We start from the raw sequence: 18717 nt of genomic DNA on the forward strand, positions 1-18717 counted from the left end.
TCTGGAGATTTGCACCTTTTCTACCTGCGTCGAGCGAAGACGGCATACCTTATTATTTTACTGCACCCGTAGATCAATACAGATTATGTATAGACATTGTTTCATTCAACGGCGGGAAAAATGTGATAAATAACGAGAACACTTTGGGAACAGTTTTATATTGTAATCTATATTTATTGAGTCATTCATTCTTAACGCAGAGTCGTTATCATCAAGTCGCAATGTAGTCTTAATCTTAATACACAGTATAAACTTCAGTAAAAATGTGTAATGTATGTATATATAGTAATTATTAATCACAAGCTTCGAGGCGTAGTCTTATCCGCGATTATGTTTTGAACTGGAGTTTATGAATATAGGTCGCATTTATAGAAAAATAAACGCTCGAACAACTATCGTATATGAAAAATATAATCACATTCGCGTTTGTGATCCTTATAATCTGGATAAAAATATATTGTCGGTTTATGGCTTCTCCGACGAATTCTCTGTGGCATCGGCGGAATCGTTACTTTTTACAACTCCGTTTCTATTTGTTCGCTCGTCCGCTACATCGTCCTCAGTCGTTGATACTTGGTTATTCAGCCTTATAACATTGTATGCCTGTAACGAATTGCAATGATATTTATCGTGAAATATGGCATGATTCTGCAATAGTAAGAAATCTTTCAAATTTACCTCCTCAGAGACTTTACGCAAATGCTCGTGCATTGCATCGCCGCTCTGCCTGACCATCTTGGCAAAACAGCCGTTCTCGATCTGCAATAGAAGATGCGGGTGATCAAATTCCACGATCTCGCCGTTCTCCACGACGAGGATCTTGTCGCTGTCGATCACGGATTCAAGTCTGTGTGCCACCGTCAGTACTGTGCATTCTTGGAATTTGCTGCGTATCGTCTTGCGAATGAGCGCATCGGTGGCCGGATCGACGTTGGCCGTCGCTTCGTCGAGAACTAAAATGCGCGTCTTCTTGACAATTGCTCGAGCAAGACACAGCAGCTGGCGTTGACCGGCACTAGAAACGGATTTACAATTAACACACAAGTTTTACAATTAACATTTAAATTTATTCTATCCGCTTATAATCGAAGATAATTTTTACCTAAGATTTCGACCGCCACATTCGATAGGATGATCGAGAGGTACGAACGCTTTATGAAGTTCGACGTCCTCAAGAGCAGCCCAGAGACTCGTATCTTCGAATTCGTGGAACGGATCGAGGTTGTCGCGGAGCGACGTTGAGAACAGTACCGGCTCCTGGGGTATAATCGCGATTCGCTTGCGCAGTGCGTGTAAGCCTAAGTTATTGGTGTCGAATTCGTCAATGAGTATTTGACCTTCAGTACGAGCCAGACGGAACAGTGCAGAAATCAACGACGATTTTCCTGCTCCGGTGCGTCCGACAATACCAATCTAAAAAGTATGGAAAATTCGTGTTATTGATAATCGCACGTTATAATTAAAATTTGCATACACTACAGATTCATTATTTACCTTAGTGCCGGGTTCGATGATCAGATTTACGTTTCTCAGCACTGGCTCTTCGTTTCGACCGTAGCGTAGGCAGAATTTTTTAAACTCTATTTTACCTCGACTCGGCCACCCGCTTGGTGGTTTTATTGGCACGCTTGCTTCGGGTCTCGTTTCTTCCTGCTCTAACTGCGTAAATTGGAGTATTCGCTCGACACTCGTCATTTGAGTAACTGTTTCTGCTGTCTGCCTGATGCCGCGTTGTAGCATACCACACAGCATGAGAATCTGCGAAAATAATAAACAAAAGCAAGTTCGATTATGAAATCGCTCTTTTTAATAATTAAAGTATCTTTGAATCTTTTAATCAATATACCTGAGTAATAGCCAATCCAACGCTACCCGCAAAAGTTTTGGTTTCATCGGCCAACAGACAACCGATTGTGACGAATCCAACAAGTATGACGGTGACGAGATCAAGCCAGAGGCCAAAAGCAGATGCTACAGCGATGTTAAGAAAGTGAGCTCGCGTATGTTCATCCTGACGGGCGTCAAAGCGTCGGCATACCATCGTTTGGCTTCGGCTTGCACGTATCGTTACCAAGCCGTCCAAGGAGGCTGTCACATGCGATAATACTGGGCTTTTTGCTGTTAAATTTTAACAAATATTATCTAATTACAAATATTGTGCAAATCATTGAATAAATTATTTTCTATGATATTTACCTGCGCCTTCTAATCGCTTGATTCCGTAAGCCGTCGGTACGTAAAATGTTCGTATCTTCCAAAATAGAAAGCCGGTGAAGATCATCGGTAAAACAGAATACCAGTTGATGATGAGAACTTGGATGAGAACTCCCAAAATAATGGAGAAAACTTCGATCGACTCGTACATTGTGGCGGGTAGAATTTCGTCCATCGCTCCTGTATCCTTCGAGAAGCGATTGAGAATTTGTCCTGAAACAAAGCTAAGCATATGTATACTAAAACGCACTTAATTATAGTTGTTAATTTTGACACAATATATCTTATTTTTTCACTCATATAGAAATGATTCAAGTATTTTATCTTTTTTTGTAATGTAATAGATTTTCTTACCAGAAGTTTGCTTATCGAAGAATCGCATCGGAGCTCTTAAGACGCAGGAAAACATTTGGTTGTGAATGTTTGTACTTGAGTTCATGCAAATTTTATAGAACAATAGACTCTTGCATACTGCAGTAATGACACATCCCAATAGTATGCAGCCGTAAATTATCAAAGCTTTATCTACACTCAAATAGTTTGAAAGTTCTGTACTTGTGCTGACTTCCGGTTTTGATTCTAACGTGCTATTTAACATTAAATTTGACACCAGTTTTTCTGTTACACTTAAAAGTAGATTTTGTGGCACAATACTTGACGAAGTTGTCGTATTCACTGATAAATAGGTTTGAGTACTTGGCGTACTGGCAGTTGAATTTGCAATCATGCTTGTTTTCAACAAAGTGTTGTCAGTTGTATTCGTTGCTAAATTTCTCACGGTAGTTGTTGAGCTTACAGTTGTGCTAGCTACCGAGCTTTGCGATGTACTGAAGAATGGATTCTCTGTTACAGTTGTTATCAAGTCTTGTACTGTACCAGATATACTTTCAGTCGTAGTTGATACATTTTGTATTGTATTCGATAAAATGGTAGTTGTACTAGATATTAGGTCCCGTAGTGTTGTGTCAAGTACACTTTCAGTTGTAGGTATAGTAAATACAGAACTTTCTGTCGTACTCGGTACGAAAGTAGAGGATTTACTTTCCGTGAAATTCAACACTGAACGTTCAGCTGTGAAATTTGACGTTGTTCCTTCGACAGTATTCCATCTATACTCTTCTTGACGAGTCCTGAATTTGTAACAAAAATTATTTCAATTCAAAAAATTCAATTATTTAATTATTTACCGATTCAAATATAAACTATTCAACTCACCAATATGCCAAGAAATAGTCTGAGCCACTTCTAATAGTTTGGGCAAGTACAAATAGCAGAATTATCAATACAAGAAAAAAGTAAGAATTTCCGGAGTGAAAATATCTAGTGAATATCGACATTTGCATCTTTCCCTTAGCTATGAGTTCTTCCGTTTCCTGTGGCTCATTTTCAGCGTTATCGTCATCCTTCGCATCTTTGGGTATAATATTATCTTGGTTTTTATTGTTATGTACATTATTTATATTTTCTATTGTTTCTCTTGAATTTTCTTTTAATTCTTCATTATATCTTTCTTCTTCTTCTTCTTCTTCTGTACAAACATTTAAGAACTGCAGATCTCTTTTCGAAAAATCAGCAAACTTTCCTCGAAAATCTAATTTACCCTAGAAGAAAAAGAAAGTTTATTATTTATCGTCGATTTTTTATTTTTGCTGTACATTTGATCAGCAACTCACGTTATTCAAGAGAAAAATCGTGTCAGCTTCTTTTAAACATTGAACCTGATGCGTCACAAATATCCTAGTTTTATCTTTTAGATAGCCGTTAATGCAGTCATTAAACAAACATTTGCAGACATTCGCGTCGACGGCGGATAGCGGATCGTCGAGAATGTAGATGTCGGCGTCTCGGTAAACGGCTCTGCAAAACATACAAAACTACTTTTAGCTTGAGACGCTGGAAAGTTTTAAATATATTTTTGTGCTACTTTGTATGCACCTGTTGCATAGTAACAAAACAAGCACGCAATATAGTCATGAATAGTTATGCTCCACGAAATAAGCTGTAAATTTAGTACAAAAGAATTGAGAATTTATCATTTTCAAAAAAGCTAAATGACAGTTTATCTTCCCAAGTCACAAATTCAAACAGCAAGCTATAACACAATAGTTCGTAGTCACAAAGATAAGGGGCGACGCTACTCGTAAAAAAAAGAGAATATAATAGACAAAAGTAGGTGATAAGGACAGTTATCTACCTAGCAAGATTAATTCTCGTGCATTGTCCGCCGCTGAGGTTCGTACCTCTCTCACCGACCTGGGTGCGATCGGCCTGGGCCAACTGTTCCAAGTCTTGCTCGAGCGAGCAAACTCGAATCACCTGCTGGTAGCGCTCTTCGTCATAGGACTGGTCAAAAAGCACGTTTTCGCGAATGGTGCCTGGGAAGAGCCAGGGACGTTGCGATGCATATGAGATTGTGCCATTGATCTTTATGTCACCAGTGGAGGGACGCAGTTCACCCAGAATCAGTTGCAGCAGTGAAGTCTGTAAAAGAGAAAGTTGAAAAGTTACTGCGATAAGGGCGTTGGACAAAAGTCACTGTAATGATGTCATTTTAAGTGTACTAAGTAACGGCAATGTGGAGTTGTTGAAAAAAGCAAGTCTTATATTGTTTTAAAACAAAAGAAAGCAAATCTAAAGTAATACAAAAAATAGAATAAAATTTTCATACCTTTCCCGAACCAATGGGCCCAACGATGGCATGAAGTTTTTTCGGAGTTATGTACATAGTGATATCATGCAGCGTGTTTACGATAGAATTCGGTGACCAAGATGCCGTCACACTTTTTAATGATATACTGCCATTATCTTCTATTGATAACAATGGCGCTTTTATTTTAATCTCTTGTAGCATTAGAAATTTCTACATGAAAAAAAATGTCAGAATTGTTATCTACGAGCTTTGTAATTATTTCAATTCTTAAATCCAAATAATTTACCTCGATACGTTTGACAGAGACTTGAGCCTCCGCAACATTGAAAATAGCCCGCGGGTAATTGTAAACTAGCAGATTTTGCAAAATCGTAAAGTATTGAACCATTGAGAAGACTTTATTGGCTGATATTACGTTACCCGCAAGAACATAAGCCATTAGCGTAAAGTACAGGCAAGTGCGGTCCACAAATGCATTTGAGGAAATGTTTACACCTCTAAGGTAAGACATCCAGGTGATCACGTCAATTTCGTACCTACATAGATGAGAAAAATTAAGGCACTTCTATAAATTGCGAATATTGTGTATCACTCAAACTATTGTTTGTTCTACCAAGTATAAAATTATCGAAATTTCAGAACATACAACGACACAAGAAATAAAAACCGACATATCGCGCTTACATTTTACGATATTTACCTCACCTTCTAGCGAGCGATACGAGGTTCTCAAACGGTTTCTCCCAGGTGTACATTTTGATAACATGAATTCCGTTAATTATTTCGCCCATCAGCCGAACTCTCTCGTCTGTCCTCGTTGCAATTTTCCCCCGCAGCCTCGACGTTATCTTACCGATGTACACTGAAACATTACATGGGATTTCGTCAAAAATGCTGTCTGTTCACGTAGAAGTTTTCGATCGCTGTACTCAACAGGGGGTCGAATTTATCTTTACATTCAAGATATGACCATCAGATTGTCTCTTTGACCTACGCAGTGCTAATTTTTTGCAAAGCCTGACTTGTGTTTTATCGAAAATACTCCAAAATCATGAATTATAACATCGCGATACGATTACTTTTCAAGCGCGATTAGACATCCGGTAACAAACAGGGCCAGACGGCTCGTAAAGATAAGATTTTTCGATAAGGCATTATAAATAAATTACAAATAACAAAATCACGCAGAAATAACAGAGAAATTCCTCGCTACTATTTACAAACTCAAAGATGAAACACAAACATCGTTACAACATCGCTTATCAGCGCGCTTTTACCGTCGGTGTTTTGTATACAACGCATGGAGGCTCCAATTTATGCAAATTCATGAGGAAAAAGCAGCGACGCTCCAGAAACTACGAAACGTTAATTGGACTTGCAAAAGCAGCGAGTATTCACAGTTTGTACACACCTTGTACCGGGATGGTCTCGAGAGCCATGAGAAGAACTCCAGCGAGCGAAGCCAGCTGGACATTGCGCCATATGAGGTAGGCAAGAACGGCACCCTGGAGTGGAGTGATCCAGATGTAGTGTAAGTACATGAACAGCGGGTCGAATCTCGCGACGTCGTTCGACAGCAAGTTGATCAGCCGACCGCCGGTGTTGGCGCTCACCGAACTGTTCGACAGACGCACCACCTGTAGGAATGCGTGCGTGTAAAGAACAGAGTCTGATGCGCCTCTTTTATAATACGCTGAGAAATGCAACTGTATTCAGTACCTTACGATAGATGAGGGAGGAGCAAGCAATTCTCAGACGCATACCGATCTCGAGCGTGGCCAGGTCGATGTGATGTTTCAGCAGACTGTGAAGGAACGTCAGGAGGACGAGGCTGCTGGCGTAGACGTATGCATGACTCTTGGCCGTACGAGAGCCAGGCTCGAAGTACTCGATCAGCAGACCCAAGGTGAACGGCTGCAGTACCCTGATGCGATTTTCGGTTAGTTAATACACAAACATTACGCGTACCTTTCAGCGGCTCGTCGTAAATTCAAAAGCTCATACCTGAGACAATTCAAGACGAGCATGTGTCCTGCATAATAAAAGTACGACCATCCAAAGGCTTTCCTTATCGCGTTAACGAGCTTGGGCTTCTTGTCGCTTTGGCGCGCGTTCTCCACCTCGTTCTTCCAGTACCTGAAATCATCAGACGAGAGATTGATTATCACTGACGATTCGCGCGAGGAGAGCTTTTACATTGAACTTGAATATTTTTACTTTTCCAAACGGCCTCCAAGTTGCTCGCTGACGTCGGTCGGAAGCGCATCGTGAAGATCGTCGCTCGTCAGGTCGCGAGACTTGCCTTGGCAGAACAGCGGTTTCAGCCACCTGTGTAAAAAAAAAGAACGATTATTGTTTAATCGCAAAATATATACGATATATAGAAAGTAAAGCTCATTCGTCGGACAAAAGCTTCGTCGAAAACGATCATCAGCGTTGATTCGCTTGAAACGTAAATTCCCCACTTCCTCCGCGCGCGTCAGCGGTTAGCAATTCGTCCTAAAAGCTTCCGAGAGATGCATCCATGTTTCTTTGATAAAAAATACGATGTCACGCGTTACGATGCTGCTATATGCTAAAACGTAATCGATCTAATTTTTTCAAATACAATTACATACAGCGTTATATTGACCGATATGTGCTCTCGGCTCTTTCAAGTGTCGCGTCGAGAATTTGTCTTCGCCGACTATTATTCTATACTGTGTAATCTATCACTTGAGGGACAAAGGCTGTTATAATTCATCGTTTTGATAACTAGCTTTTTGTAATACAAGATCCCACGCACGTGTTCTCGCTTTATAATTGTCGGATATGGTCTAGAATTGAAATTCAAATTTAATAACCTTTTGAGTGTCAATTTCAACATTCTTTTTTTTTGTATAAAAAAAGCGGCTGGTTACGTAACACGATTTTTATCGAGATAAGATATGAATTGCTATTCCGCAAAATTTGTCAGAGAGGACGACGATAGATCGTATCGCTAATTGTACAGTGTGTGATATTCTAGATATTTTATCATAAAAATCACGTCTTGTCAGATTATAATTATTAAATTTCGTTCTTTATTTGTAACGGTATTTTAGAAGATTTAAATTTCCCCAACTAAAGCGCATTGCTTGTTTGAAAAACCGGCCCATAAATATATGTTCCACGTCGCGAATCTCGTCATAAGCGTGGAAACATTTTTTTTTTAATTACATCAAAATCGCATAAATCTGTCAGCGAGAGAGGTATTCGCGCGTTGAAACACACAAAGACACTATGCAGATATGACAAAGCGGCGACGTTGTTTACTTAAGCAACACACTGATGCACGAGAGCCCATCAGACAAAGTAAATACTGTGCAGTATATATTTATAAAAACCGAGACACATCCAGCGGCGACGATTTCAATGGCATAAGGTCAATAACTTACATAATATAATAAACGAGCTAAAATAGCCTCCCTGATTCTCCTCCAATTGTATACCGATAACGCGATAACGAATCAAGCCTATATACCACCGGGAGAGCAATTGATCTCTCATTAACTAGAAAAAAAGAAGAAAATTGCACTGGTGGAATGTAAATTTTCACACACACACACACGCGCGATAAAAACCGGCCGCTATATACTGATGCGAGAGAGAGAGAGAGAGAGAGAGAGAGAGAGAGAGAGAAAGAGAGAGAAAGAGTTCACTGGCTCGCACTGTATACGCGCGAAAGAGAGAAGGTAAACAGACTCTCTCTCTCTCTCTCTCTCTCTCTAGATCGGAAGGTGACTCACACGATACACGCGTTATTCCTGGAAAAAAGCAAAATCGCCGTTCACGCTCACCAGAAGAACAGCCCACTGAAGATATTCGCCGAGAGTCTAGGACTGGGCTTCCTCTGCTGCGCCATCCTCGAGAGCGATCCGCGCACACTGGACTGGATACGAAGAGAGAAAAAAATAACACTCAAGCACAACAACACATGCGTTCGCCAGTATTGTAACAAGCACTACTGTACTCGACGAAAGCCATCGCGCGACTGAGAGACACTCTGAGAGCTCGTGTGCGGGCGGCGCCGGCGATACTGAGTACTGACTGAGAGACTAGCTATAGCAGTAAACCGCGAGAGACGACTCTGCGAGAAGGCGAACGACCAACAGAGAACTCGCCGAGAGAGAGAGGAGGGGGGAAGAGATAAAACGAGAGGAAATAAATGAGCGAAAAGTAAGTATATTATAAGCGTACTCTCTGATAAAACCGCAGAGAAAGAGAGAGAGAGAGAGAGAGAGAGAGAGAGAGAGAGAGAGAGAGAGAGAGAGAGAGATGATGACTGATGTGACGTCGCGCGTTGCGGAGAGCGCTCGCGCCGGCGACGACACTTTTTTGCCGGTAAACCTGTAAAACCTGCAAGTTATACGACTCTCTGTGCGCGCGACGCTGCATCCTAAATGCTAATTGCCAGTGTATACTTAGGAGATACGGAACAATGCACATGACGTATATAGGTATACAGTGAGATGCTGAAAAGAGAGAGAAAAGAGAAAGTACAGTCGTCTGAATGACGCGAAGAGTTTCGCAGACGCGATTATGCTATATACGTTATTATATCATGCACGTTTGGGTTAAAAATAGATGTATTTACGCGCACTCAGTGTACGAAGATAAACAATAGCGAGCGATGTACGAGTGTGCAAAGAGTGTGGGTATGAATGAAATTATTTGAAAAAAACGTTTCCTAGAATGTTCGAGTTAAAAAAAGTGCGCTATATATACGCCTGGCACCATGTCATACGTGACAATCATCATAAGCTGAAATGTCTGCGAATCGCGAAAAAGCTCCGATCCAGAGCGAGAACCGCGCATATGTAATCAGTAATGCACACGTATATATATATATATATATATATATATATATATATATATATATATATATATATATATATATATATATATATATATATATATTATATATATATACGTATACCGGCATTGCACACCGTGTGCGAGCGCGAGAACGCCGGACTCCGTCTCCACCACCGGGCCCTATCCTATACAATACGTTTACATGTATGTATATATACATATATACACTCGATCGAGCGAGCGACGGTGCGGTGCGGTGCGGCGGCGAGACTGAGCGCCGCGGCGCCGCATAGCGAGCCAGCCAGGGAAAAATGGCCGCATTTTAGTCGACACGCGAAGGGAAGCGCTCTCGCTCTCTCCTTCTTACTCGCCGCGCCGAGCCACTCGCTCTTTTTCTTTACTGTTTGCCAATCGCCGTTCCTGGGAGGATTCGAGTCGCGCATCATCGGAGGGACATCAACAATCATCATCGGCGCATCGTCAGCTGCACTTGACGACACACGACCTCGTCGTCTAAGATACCTACCCGTTGCTGCATAGCCGGCTCTCTTACTCTCTCTCTCCTCGATCAAATCGTCGGCGCGCTATATACACCTATAGACGGGGAACCTATACACTTGTACCCGCGCTATAGCTGCTCTCTTCTCTCGCACCGCTGATCCGCCGGAGAGGAGAGACTCGCCGCCGTCGACGTTGCAGAGACTCCTCGTCGAGTAGAGGAGCACAGGAGAGAGACGTCCCTCTGGGTGAGTTTACTCCTGTATATGGCTAGTATCTTTTCGCAGGACGTCGTATATGTTGGGGACGAGATTTTATAGGTTAATAGTAGGTACCTACAACCGTATGTACTCGCGTGAGAGGAGAGCAAGTACGCTTACCGGCTCCGATATCGACGCGATGCAGTACTCGAGAAACGACTTTTTTATCCGAGCCGGGACTGATGTCACTCGCGATTATCGTCGCGCGTGGAATGTACTGACTCCTCAACTTGTGTATACACGTACTGAGAACTGCAGCGCTTTTCTTTCTTTCTTTCTTTCTCTACTTGTGGATGTCTTTGTCAATGGTCAGGAATTTGTGTGCTTCCAGTAAAAGGTAATGCGTCCAATGCAACAGGCTTCGATGGCCCCGACACACCAGCCTGTGCAACATCCGCATGCGCATTCGCATCATCACCATCAACAGTTGTTGACCATGGCTCATCAGCAGCATTTTCGTCATATGCAGCAGCAACACCCCATGACCATGTCCACCCCACGAATGTTGATGGGTATGAACTCTCCGAATCCCAACGGTAAGTTAGCTCTCCAATGATTTCATCATCCACGCTTGCACATTATTTTAATCGACATTAAACAATCGCCGTATACTATGCATAAGTTTATCCTCTGCTGCATGAGTTTGTCCATTTACAATATTTAGCAATTATGGACTGCTAATGTAATGCGTTGCTTTTTTAAGTAGTTGTTTTTTTTGTTTTTAAAAAAACTACTAGTGAGTTTGAGAAAGAGGAATAAATAAGCTGGGAAATATTTTTTAGCTATTCTCTACTACTGCATCCTTAAAGACAGATGACTCTGTTCTTTTTTACGGATTTTAACATACTGTAATACTATACAATTTTTCTTAAGTAATCTATTAAATTTTTAATTATCTAATAGGTGATTGCTGTTATTTATTGGATAAGATAATGTGGTTTCTTTTCTTACTAAGGTGTTGGGACATTAAAGTCTGATTTTCATTTAGAAATAAATTATAAAAACATTCACTTTCAGCTTACCGTTATTACCAAGTGTTATTATTAGCTTCATTTTCTTTCGCAATAAAATCCCGGATTGTTTTTGCATACAGTTGACTACTGTAATATACCACTGTAACGACATCAGCTTTCTCTTTCTCCGTTATGTAAACATTTTTTAGCAGTGCATTAACTAAAAAGATTTATAGATGTATTTCAAAAATTTGTGATGAGATGTTTAGAATAATAGTTTATTAGCAATGGAATAAAGTTCTAGGACACTTAATTATTCAAAGAATGTATTATTGTCAAGCCACCAATTTGTCTTAATAACATGTCTGTTTTTAATCCCAGTTTTCAGTCTACTTTTTGTCAGAACATTTTATTTTTAATTTTAAAAGGACAAACTATGTAGTGTTAAAAGCACAGTCACCACTCTTGTGTTTATTTTTTGTTAGAGAGTCGACATATTTTAACTGTGGTTATATTGGCCTGTCTTCTTCTATCCTGTGATGCTAAAGTTCACCGACCATCGCTACTAGATAGTATTGATAGCTTGGAACTTTTTTTTGGACCAAGTGGGTGCATAGAAGGTCTGTTTTTGTTGAAAGGACTATGACGTAAATAATGATATTTATTTTAATTCTGATATGCAGCTGCCATCCGGAACTTTATTTTGTTTTATTTTTATTTTCTTGCAAACCATTAATATTACATAATATTGAAAAGAAATAAATTAATCCGAAGTAAATTTTTTATTCCAATAAGTAAAAATTGTCAATGATAAAAACAAATCAAAAATTACGATGTGTAAGGAATAAATAAAAGAGAGTGTGTGAACTGCATTTGTATGGCAACCTGAGAATATTGAATGTTTCGATGTTAATTATAACAATGCTTGTATGGTATGCACTTTACACAACACTATTTAACTCATTAAATAATTTTTTAACTCAATTAAATCATTGCTCAAAAATGACTTATGTAATCATCAACAATTTACGTTTTTTAATTTGTATGAAATTATTAATATTGATTGATTATTATTACAGGCACGTTGGCGTTGGTTAACGTTGGCTTGAAAGATCAGGCAAATGCTATGCCTATGACCCTCCAGAATCCGAACCACCATTCTTTGCAACAGCAGCAGCAACAAAATATTGAACAAAAGAAGAATGCTACTGAGGATACTGGTGAGTCTGGAGCTGGAATATCAATATAATGTTTGATTAAGAAAAGACTAGTAAAATTCGCGACGATATTTTCAGGCGAGTCAAAGGACGACGGCTCAGGTAGCCAGCAACAGGGCCAGGCCAACTCGACCAATGCCAACTTGGCAAACACCCGAGAAAAAACGCCGATGTGCCTGGTGAACGAGCTCGCCAGGTTCAACAAAATCCAGCACCAATACAGACTGACAAACGAACAGGGGCCCGCGCACAAGAAGCGCTTCACTGTCACTCTGATGCTCGGCGAAGAAGAGTACGTGGCCGAGGGGCCGAGCATCAAGAAAGCCCAGCACAGCGCTGCCAGCGACGCCCTCACCAAAACCTGGTACAGGAAGCCGCCACCAAAACCCACCAGAGCCATGAGGATACCCGGCAAGTGTCCGGCTGGTTCTGGTAAGCACCGCTTCTCCAGATTCAAATCTTCGATTGTAGAACTTTTTTAAGACGCCGATTCTTTTTTCAGGAGGACACTTGCCCCCAACGGTGGAGCTTAATGCTCTCGCGATGAAGAGAGGCGAGCCAACGGTGTATACATTTAGACATGCACCCCCAGCAGCAGCTACTGCACCGCAACAGTTCGTCGCACACGGCTATAGCAACTTTCCGCGTATGTTTAATCCTCGATATCCCGCTTATAACCGCGGCTTCAACCCCGAGCCTCAAGGAATATATCTCGTTACGTTGAAGGTACCAAACGTTTGCGAGTTTTTATAATTATTTAAGTAAAAGTAATACATTTTATAACACCTTACAGGTTGGTGAGAGAGAATTTATTGGTCGAGGCGTAACTGGACAGGCTGCGCGTCATGATGCAGCGAGTCGCGCACTTGAGCAGTTGCGTCAGTTGCCCCTGCCGGAGGAATTGGCGAGCTCGACCATAACGACGGAGAATGGCGCAGGTAACGGCACGGGCGCCGGTATCGACGATCCCAATGCTGAGCTAAAAAGCCCCGTTTCCCTAGTGCATGAGACCGCACTGAAACGCGGCCTCTCAGTTAGTTTTGACGTCGTCTCCGAAACTGGCAAGCCGCACATCAGAACTTTCATGACAAGATGTACCGTCGGTGATAAGGTCACTCTTGGTGAGGGATCCTCGAAAAAGGTGTCGAAGAAGCGTGCCGCTGAACTGATGCTGGAAGAACTAAAGCGGCTGCCTCTGGTCGCTGCACCGATACAGAACCGCACTTTGCGTTTAAAGCGAAAACCACCAGCGACTAAGAAGAAGTCCCGAAACCTGATCAAGGTGTACCAGGAGCCACGTACCGAAGCTGATAGCTCGGAAGAAGTGAACCCGATTTCGCGTCTTGTTCAAATTCAACAAGCCAAGAGAGAACGTGAGCCCGTCTACAATCTCGTTGAAGAGAAAGGCGCGCCACGACGACGCGAATTCGTTATGGAAGTATCGGTTGGCCAACATTCGGCTCAAGGCACCGGACCTAACAAAAAACTAGGTAGACAAAGAGTCATCATTTTTTTCTCTGCGTATTGATTTAGAAAATAAAGTATTGAATTTGTTTATTTATTTATTTTTTTACGATAATTTAGCAAAGAGAGCTGCAGCCGAGGCACTGCTTGCGACATTGGGATACAGCAAGCCCCAGCCTCAACCTGCCAAGCCGTCCATAAAGACCAGTAGCAGTGGCATCGGGGGTGGCAACGGTGCAGAAAACAAGGAAGGTGTAGGTGAGGGCAAGCGAAAGGTCACGTTTGTCGAGGTTGACACAAGTAACGAAACAACGCACACCCACCCTCAAGGAGGTACAGTAGTTCGCAATCGAATGGAATTATTCTGAAATGGCAGTTGTGCGTGAATTCTTATTGATTTGTTTTCCATGCTATTATAGGATCTATTGGACGCCAATTAGTTCCTGGTCTTCTCCTGGTGGATAACGGCACCGATTCCAAGGTTATCAGTGGACCAAGCGTTCAAGTTGTCGCTGAGGAATTGCGCGGCCAGCAGCCTCCTCAGTCGACTGGTGTATCTCCGAAGGATCAGCTTAAATATCTCGCTCAACTGCTAAATTTTGAAGTACAATTCAGCGATTTTCCAAAGGTATTGATTACACTTCATGCTATAGAATCTAGTCTTCATTTGACGGTCTACACTGCAGTGTTTTAGTTGTTATTTCAAATATGATATCCTGTTTATCGCAACTTTCGTAACATTGAAAATCGCCCTCGCTTAACCTATGCTCCTCCTGCCTTAATAAAATAGATAAAAAAAAAAATATTTCTCCGAGAGAATCGATTGAAAAACTTTGTAGCTAATCATGCTCCTTATTCCGCTCGTTTCTCTAGGGTACCTACAAGGAATACCTGTCGCTCGTGTCACTGAGCACGGATCCGCCCCAGGTGTGTCACGGGCATGGGCCCACTAAAAGCGCGAGTCGTGATCAGGCGGCTCTCACAGCCCTGCGCACCCTTAGCAAGCTCGGCCTCGACAGTGTTACCAACTCTGGTGCCAAGAAAGATAAGTCTAGCGCCAATGCCAACGACGCTGGCAGCATGCACGTCTATGGCCAGCAGGTTAAGACTAACAACGTGATTAACGGCGCGATGGACAAGTGAAAAAGAACAGGACACCCTTCCTCTTTCTTTCTTTTTTAACTACAGTTTCCCCGCGCGTACTGTAAAAGCTTTCTCCTATATCATTTACTTTTAGTATCGTTTTTTTAGCTTTAAACGCATTCAGTGATGTGCAACGTAAATCGATAACGTGATCATGTTCTTTTGGATTATACTTATGCGAATTTTACTGGAATGATGTTGCTGTCGTTGTTTATTTTACCTGTAAGTGAGAAAGTCATTGTTTTTCATTGCGACAAAATGGTCGGCAGTTTATTTAACAATTATAACGATCTGTTTAAATCAACAAATTAAAGCATTGACAAATTTGAAAGTAACTTATCACTTACCTAAATTATGCGATGTCAACGTTATGCTTTAGATCGTTTACTTTACTGTATAATAATGTTATTCCAGTAAATTGTAAATTTTTTTCGTTAAAATCATCGATTTAAGATGTGTTTCACTGAACGCGTTTATAATCAATTGTTTTAGTTTGAGAGTTGATCAATGCTAAATTTGATGACGGCAAATCGTTAAAACAATATTGTACTGCTAACATTTATCAACACTCAATACGTTAAACTATCTTTAATTTTTTTCATTTTATTTTAATCAAACATACGGAAAAGTAAAAGACGCTCATTGTGCATGGATTAGCTTGAATACGTAGGCTCACTTCGCAGAATTTCTGGCTTGATGCGAGAAAAAAAAGAGATAAACTTTTGCATATTTTTTGTAAAGGAAGCGTGAGATGTAAACGAGTAACGAGGGCTTAACTTGATCAAACTGCGAAGTGAATCTACTAGCGAAAATTTATTTTCGACGATGATCACTCTTGAAGAATATTTTTTTCTTGCTTGTGATCACATCAATTTTTTTTTATTATTTCGGATACATGTCACAAAGACGAACAAATTCGCAATTTGGATAAAATGCGGCCATATCTCAACCCCTTAATGAGTTAATTAACCGATACCTTGACTCTGTCATTGTCATGAATGTAACATAAGCTATGTCCAATTACCTAATCGTAGAATCCGTAGTAATTATTGATTGATTTTGCTTTCTCTTGACATTTACTTTGAGTCTCGTTCTGCGAACGAGAATTGTGAAAGTTGCGAGTATTGCTGGAGCAAGCGTATATTTAAAAAAAGAGAAAGAAAAAATGTATTTAAAAAAAAGCATAAACTTGGAAAAAATATTAAAAAATAGGTAATTCGATGTACGATAATTTTTCTGTCCCAATTTGCTTTTTCTCGGGGCCTAGAAGCATTCTGGGATTATATTCATGTTAATGCCATGAGGGGTATTAGAACGTAAAGAGAAAAAAACACGCGAAATAACAAGCCGTTTGAAATTTTCTCGAGCCACTTGCACGAAATCGTATCGAACACAGTTGGTGGCTCGATCGATCGGAAAATTTCAAAGGGGAAGGTTTTCTATTAGACTTGTAATAATGAACCACTTTTGGGCCAATATCTTGAAATTCTTCCCCGTTGTGTTAGGATTTAGCGCGACGCCGCAAGCGTTTAAAAAGTTATATTACAACGTCGCAAGACAATTCTGAGACAACGTCAAGCGAATTTTGATCTATTGCCCGAATAAAGAGTGAAGAAGAGAAACAGAAAAAATCCTTAAGAAAATATGTACAATAATGAATGTAGGCGACTTCGAGCGTCGGTACACAAGTTACTGAAATTTTGGTAATATGCAAAAATCATTTTTACAAGCAAATAAATGTTATAATTCGCATAAAAGTCTGATAAATGCCGAATAAAGATTCATTTTGTGTAATTTTCATTTAATTTAGCATGCTACTTGCTGATTCGCGATTTATACATTAACTTTTTATACTAGGAAATTAAATCTTAGATGTCGATACAATTTGCTCCTTAAAAGCAAAACGAAAGGAGACATTGATGAGTATGACAAATGGTTATTCGGCGTTTATCAGGAAATCGTAGATGATTTCTATTATTTTAAATTAACTGCGTGAAAGAAGTTATCAAGAAATATAAGAGTACGAATTCTACAGTCAAAAGTACTCAGACATTTTTCGATTGATAACTTTAATTTCCATGCTTACAAAAGAAAAAGATATAGCGCACACAAAAATATCGTAAAACCATTCCTAAATCGTCACAAAAATCTAAATGTTATATTTTAAGTAATTTGCGTTGTATATCTGAATAATGTGTGTTTTGTTATGTGCTTTTACTGTGAAGCATAAGAAAAAAATCGTACCGACGACATCGATTTAATAATACTATCTTATATTCATTATTCTTATTGCATATATATAAACACACGTATATAACCAATCTAATTCAAACCAATCCAGTGAAATATATCTTATTCAAAGAACATGCAATGAAAACAATTTTGCTATCCCTATATTATTTGATATATCTTTCTAATCTTTTTTTTTAAGCTAAGGTAGAGCCATACTTGAATAATCTACATTTGAGTCTCTCAAATATAAACTAATTATACAACACTTACTTCTAGTTCTTATCTCGTTATTCATGCTCGTAAATGATTTGCTTTTTTTCGAATAATCCTCTCAATACTTAACAAAACTTAATGAAGTATTAGTTAAAGTATCATATTAAGCATTTTAGTTGTGTAAAAATTTCATTACAAATAAATCATAAAAATATGAATAAACTTCACAGTATAGGCCTACCTTTAAAAAAAGAATCGTTCTAACTATTAATCAGTGCTGTATTTGCTATGCACTAAATGAGAAAACTTTTTATATTTGCTTCATTATATTACTTACTAATTTTCTAACTAGGGTTTTCTTGTCTCTAGTAAGCTATATGCTGATATTGCTATGATTTTTTTCTTTCCTTATCTTCACAAGTTTTTTATATGTAATTTTTAAGTTTTACTGCGGATAGCCATTCGATGAACATTTCTTTTTTCCAAATATCGCTTTGTGATATTACTGTAAAAGTCTCTCCTATAAATAAGGATACGATTTGTCACTGGGTTTGTCTATAGACGTAGCACTAATAATTCATTTTAAATGAAAGACCATTTATGTTAGCTTGTTGAAAAATAACGATGTCATTTATGCAGCTAACAAAAAAAATTCATTTCAGCAAGTTCGTTAAAATTAATTCATTATTTATTAATGCCAATGCCAATATTCTTGAAGTTGGTATTGCGGAGTATTTTTTTAATCAAATAATTGCAACAAATCGTATCCGATGAGAGGAAAAAAGCCATCATTATATTTTACTCCTTACAAAAAGCGCGAGCCTGCGTGTGAATAGAAAAACTGTGCGAACGATGTAAGTTCACACCCAATATACATAAATACGTGCAGGATATTTAGGAAAAGTAATATTCACTCGAGGAGGAACGGGGCAACGTATTCCAATGAAAATAATGAGTCATTTTTTGTTGCCTCGTTAAAAATAAAGGAACGAACGTGTCAGTTTGTATCACAAACAATAAACAGTTAAAAACAAATA

The 18717-nt window shown here is 39.6% G+C and overlaps 2 protein-coding genes across 5 annotated transcripts; one reads left to right on the forward strand and one right to left on the reverse strand.

Moving 5' to 3' along the window:
- Positions 1–251: 251 nt before the first annotated feature.
- LOC100122441 (multidrug resistance-associated protein 4) lies at positions 252–8974 on the reverse strand. Of its 2 annotated transcripts, none has more exons than XM_001605996.6 (18): positions 8683–8974; positions 7082–7192; positions 6869–7000; positions 6584–6788; positions 6276–6501; positions 5570–5726; positions 5151–5400; positions 4883–5074; positions 4409–4695; positions 3888–4071; positions 3430–3815; positions 2569–3344; positions 2197–2427; positions 1847–2118; positions 1495–1758; positions 1103–1413; positions 679–1015; positions 252–603 (listed from the first exon to the last, which is right to left on the reverse strand). In XM_001605996.6, exons 1-18 carry the CDS (start codon positions 8745–8747, stop codon positions 466–468), a joined length of 4524 nt encoding a protein of 1507 aa, XP_001606046.3. In that variant the 5' UTR covers positions 8748–8974; the 3' UTR covers positions 252–465. The 2 variants fall into 2 exon arrangements, with proteins under 2 accessions (XP_001606046.3, XP_016843859.2); XM_016988370.3 differs by lacking the exon at positions 8683–8974 and adding an exon at positions 8632–8650.
- On the forward strand, positions 8966–18717 carry LOC100122430 (double-stranded RNA-binding protein Staufen homolog 2). 3 transcript variants are annotated; one of them, XM_031930355.1, is made up of 10 exons: positions 8966–9061; positions 10790–10994; positions 11897–12031; positions 12491–12631; positions 12707–13060; positions 13131–13354; positions 13422–14118; positions 14213–14425; positions 14512–14720; positions 14966–18717. In XM_031930355.1, exons 2-10 carry the CDS (start codon positions 10799–10801, stop codon positions 15233–15235), a joined length of 2439 nt encoding a protein of 812 aa, XP_031786215.1. In that variant the 5' UTR covers positions 8966–9061; positions 10790–10798; the 3' UTR covers positions 15236–18717. The 3 variants fall into 3 exon arrangements, with proteins under 3 accessions (XP_031786215.1, XP_031786216.1, XP_031786214.1); XM_031930354.1 differs by lacking the exon at positions 8966–9061 and adding an exon at positions 9956–10446; XM_031930356.2 differs by lacking the exons at positions 8966–9061; positions 11897–12031 and adding an exon at positions 9943–10446.

Source organism: Nasonia vitripennis, chromosome 4 (genome assembly GCF_009193385.2).
Source record: "Nasonia vitripennis strain AsymCx chromosome 4, Nvit_psr_1.1, whole genome shotgun sequence".
Classification (NCBI taxonomy): domain Eukaryota; kingdom Metazoa; phylum Arthropoda; class Insecta; order Hymenoptera; family Pteromalidae; genus Nasonia; species Nasonia vitripennis.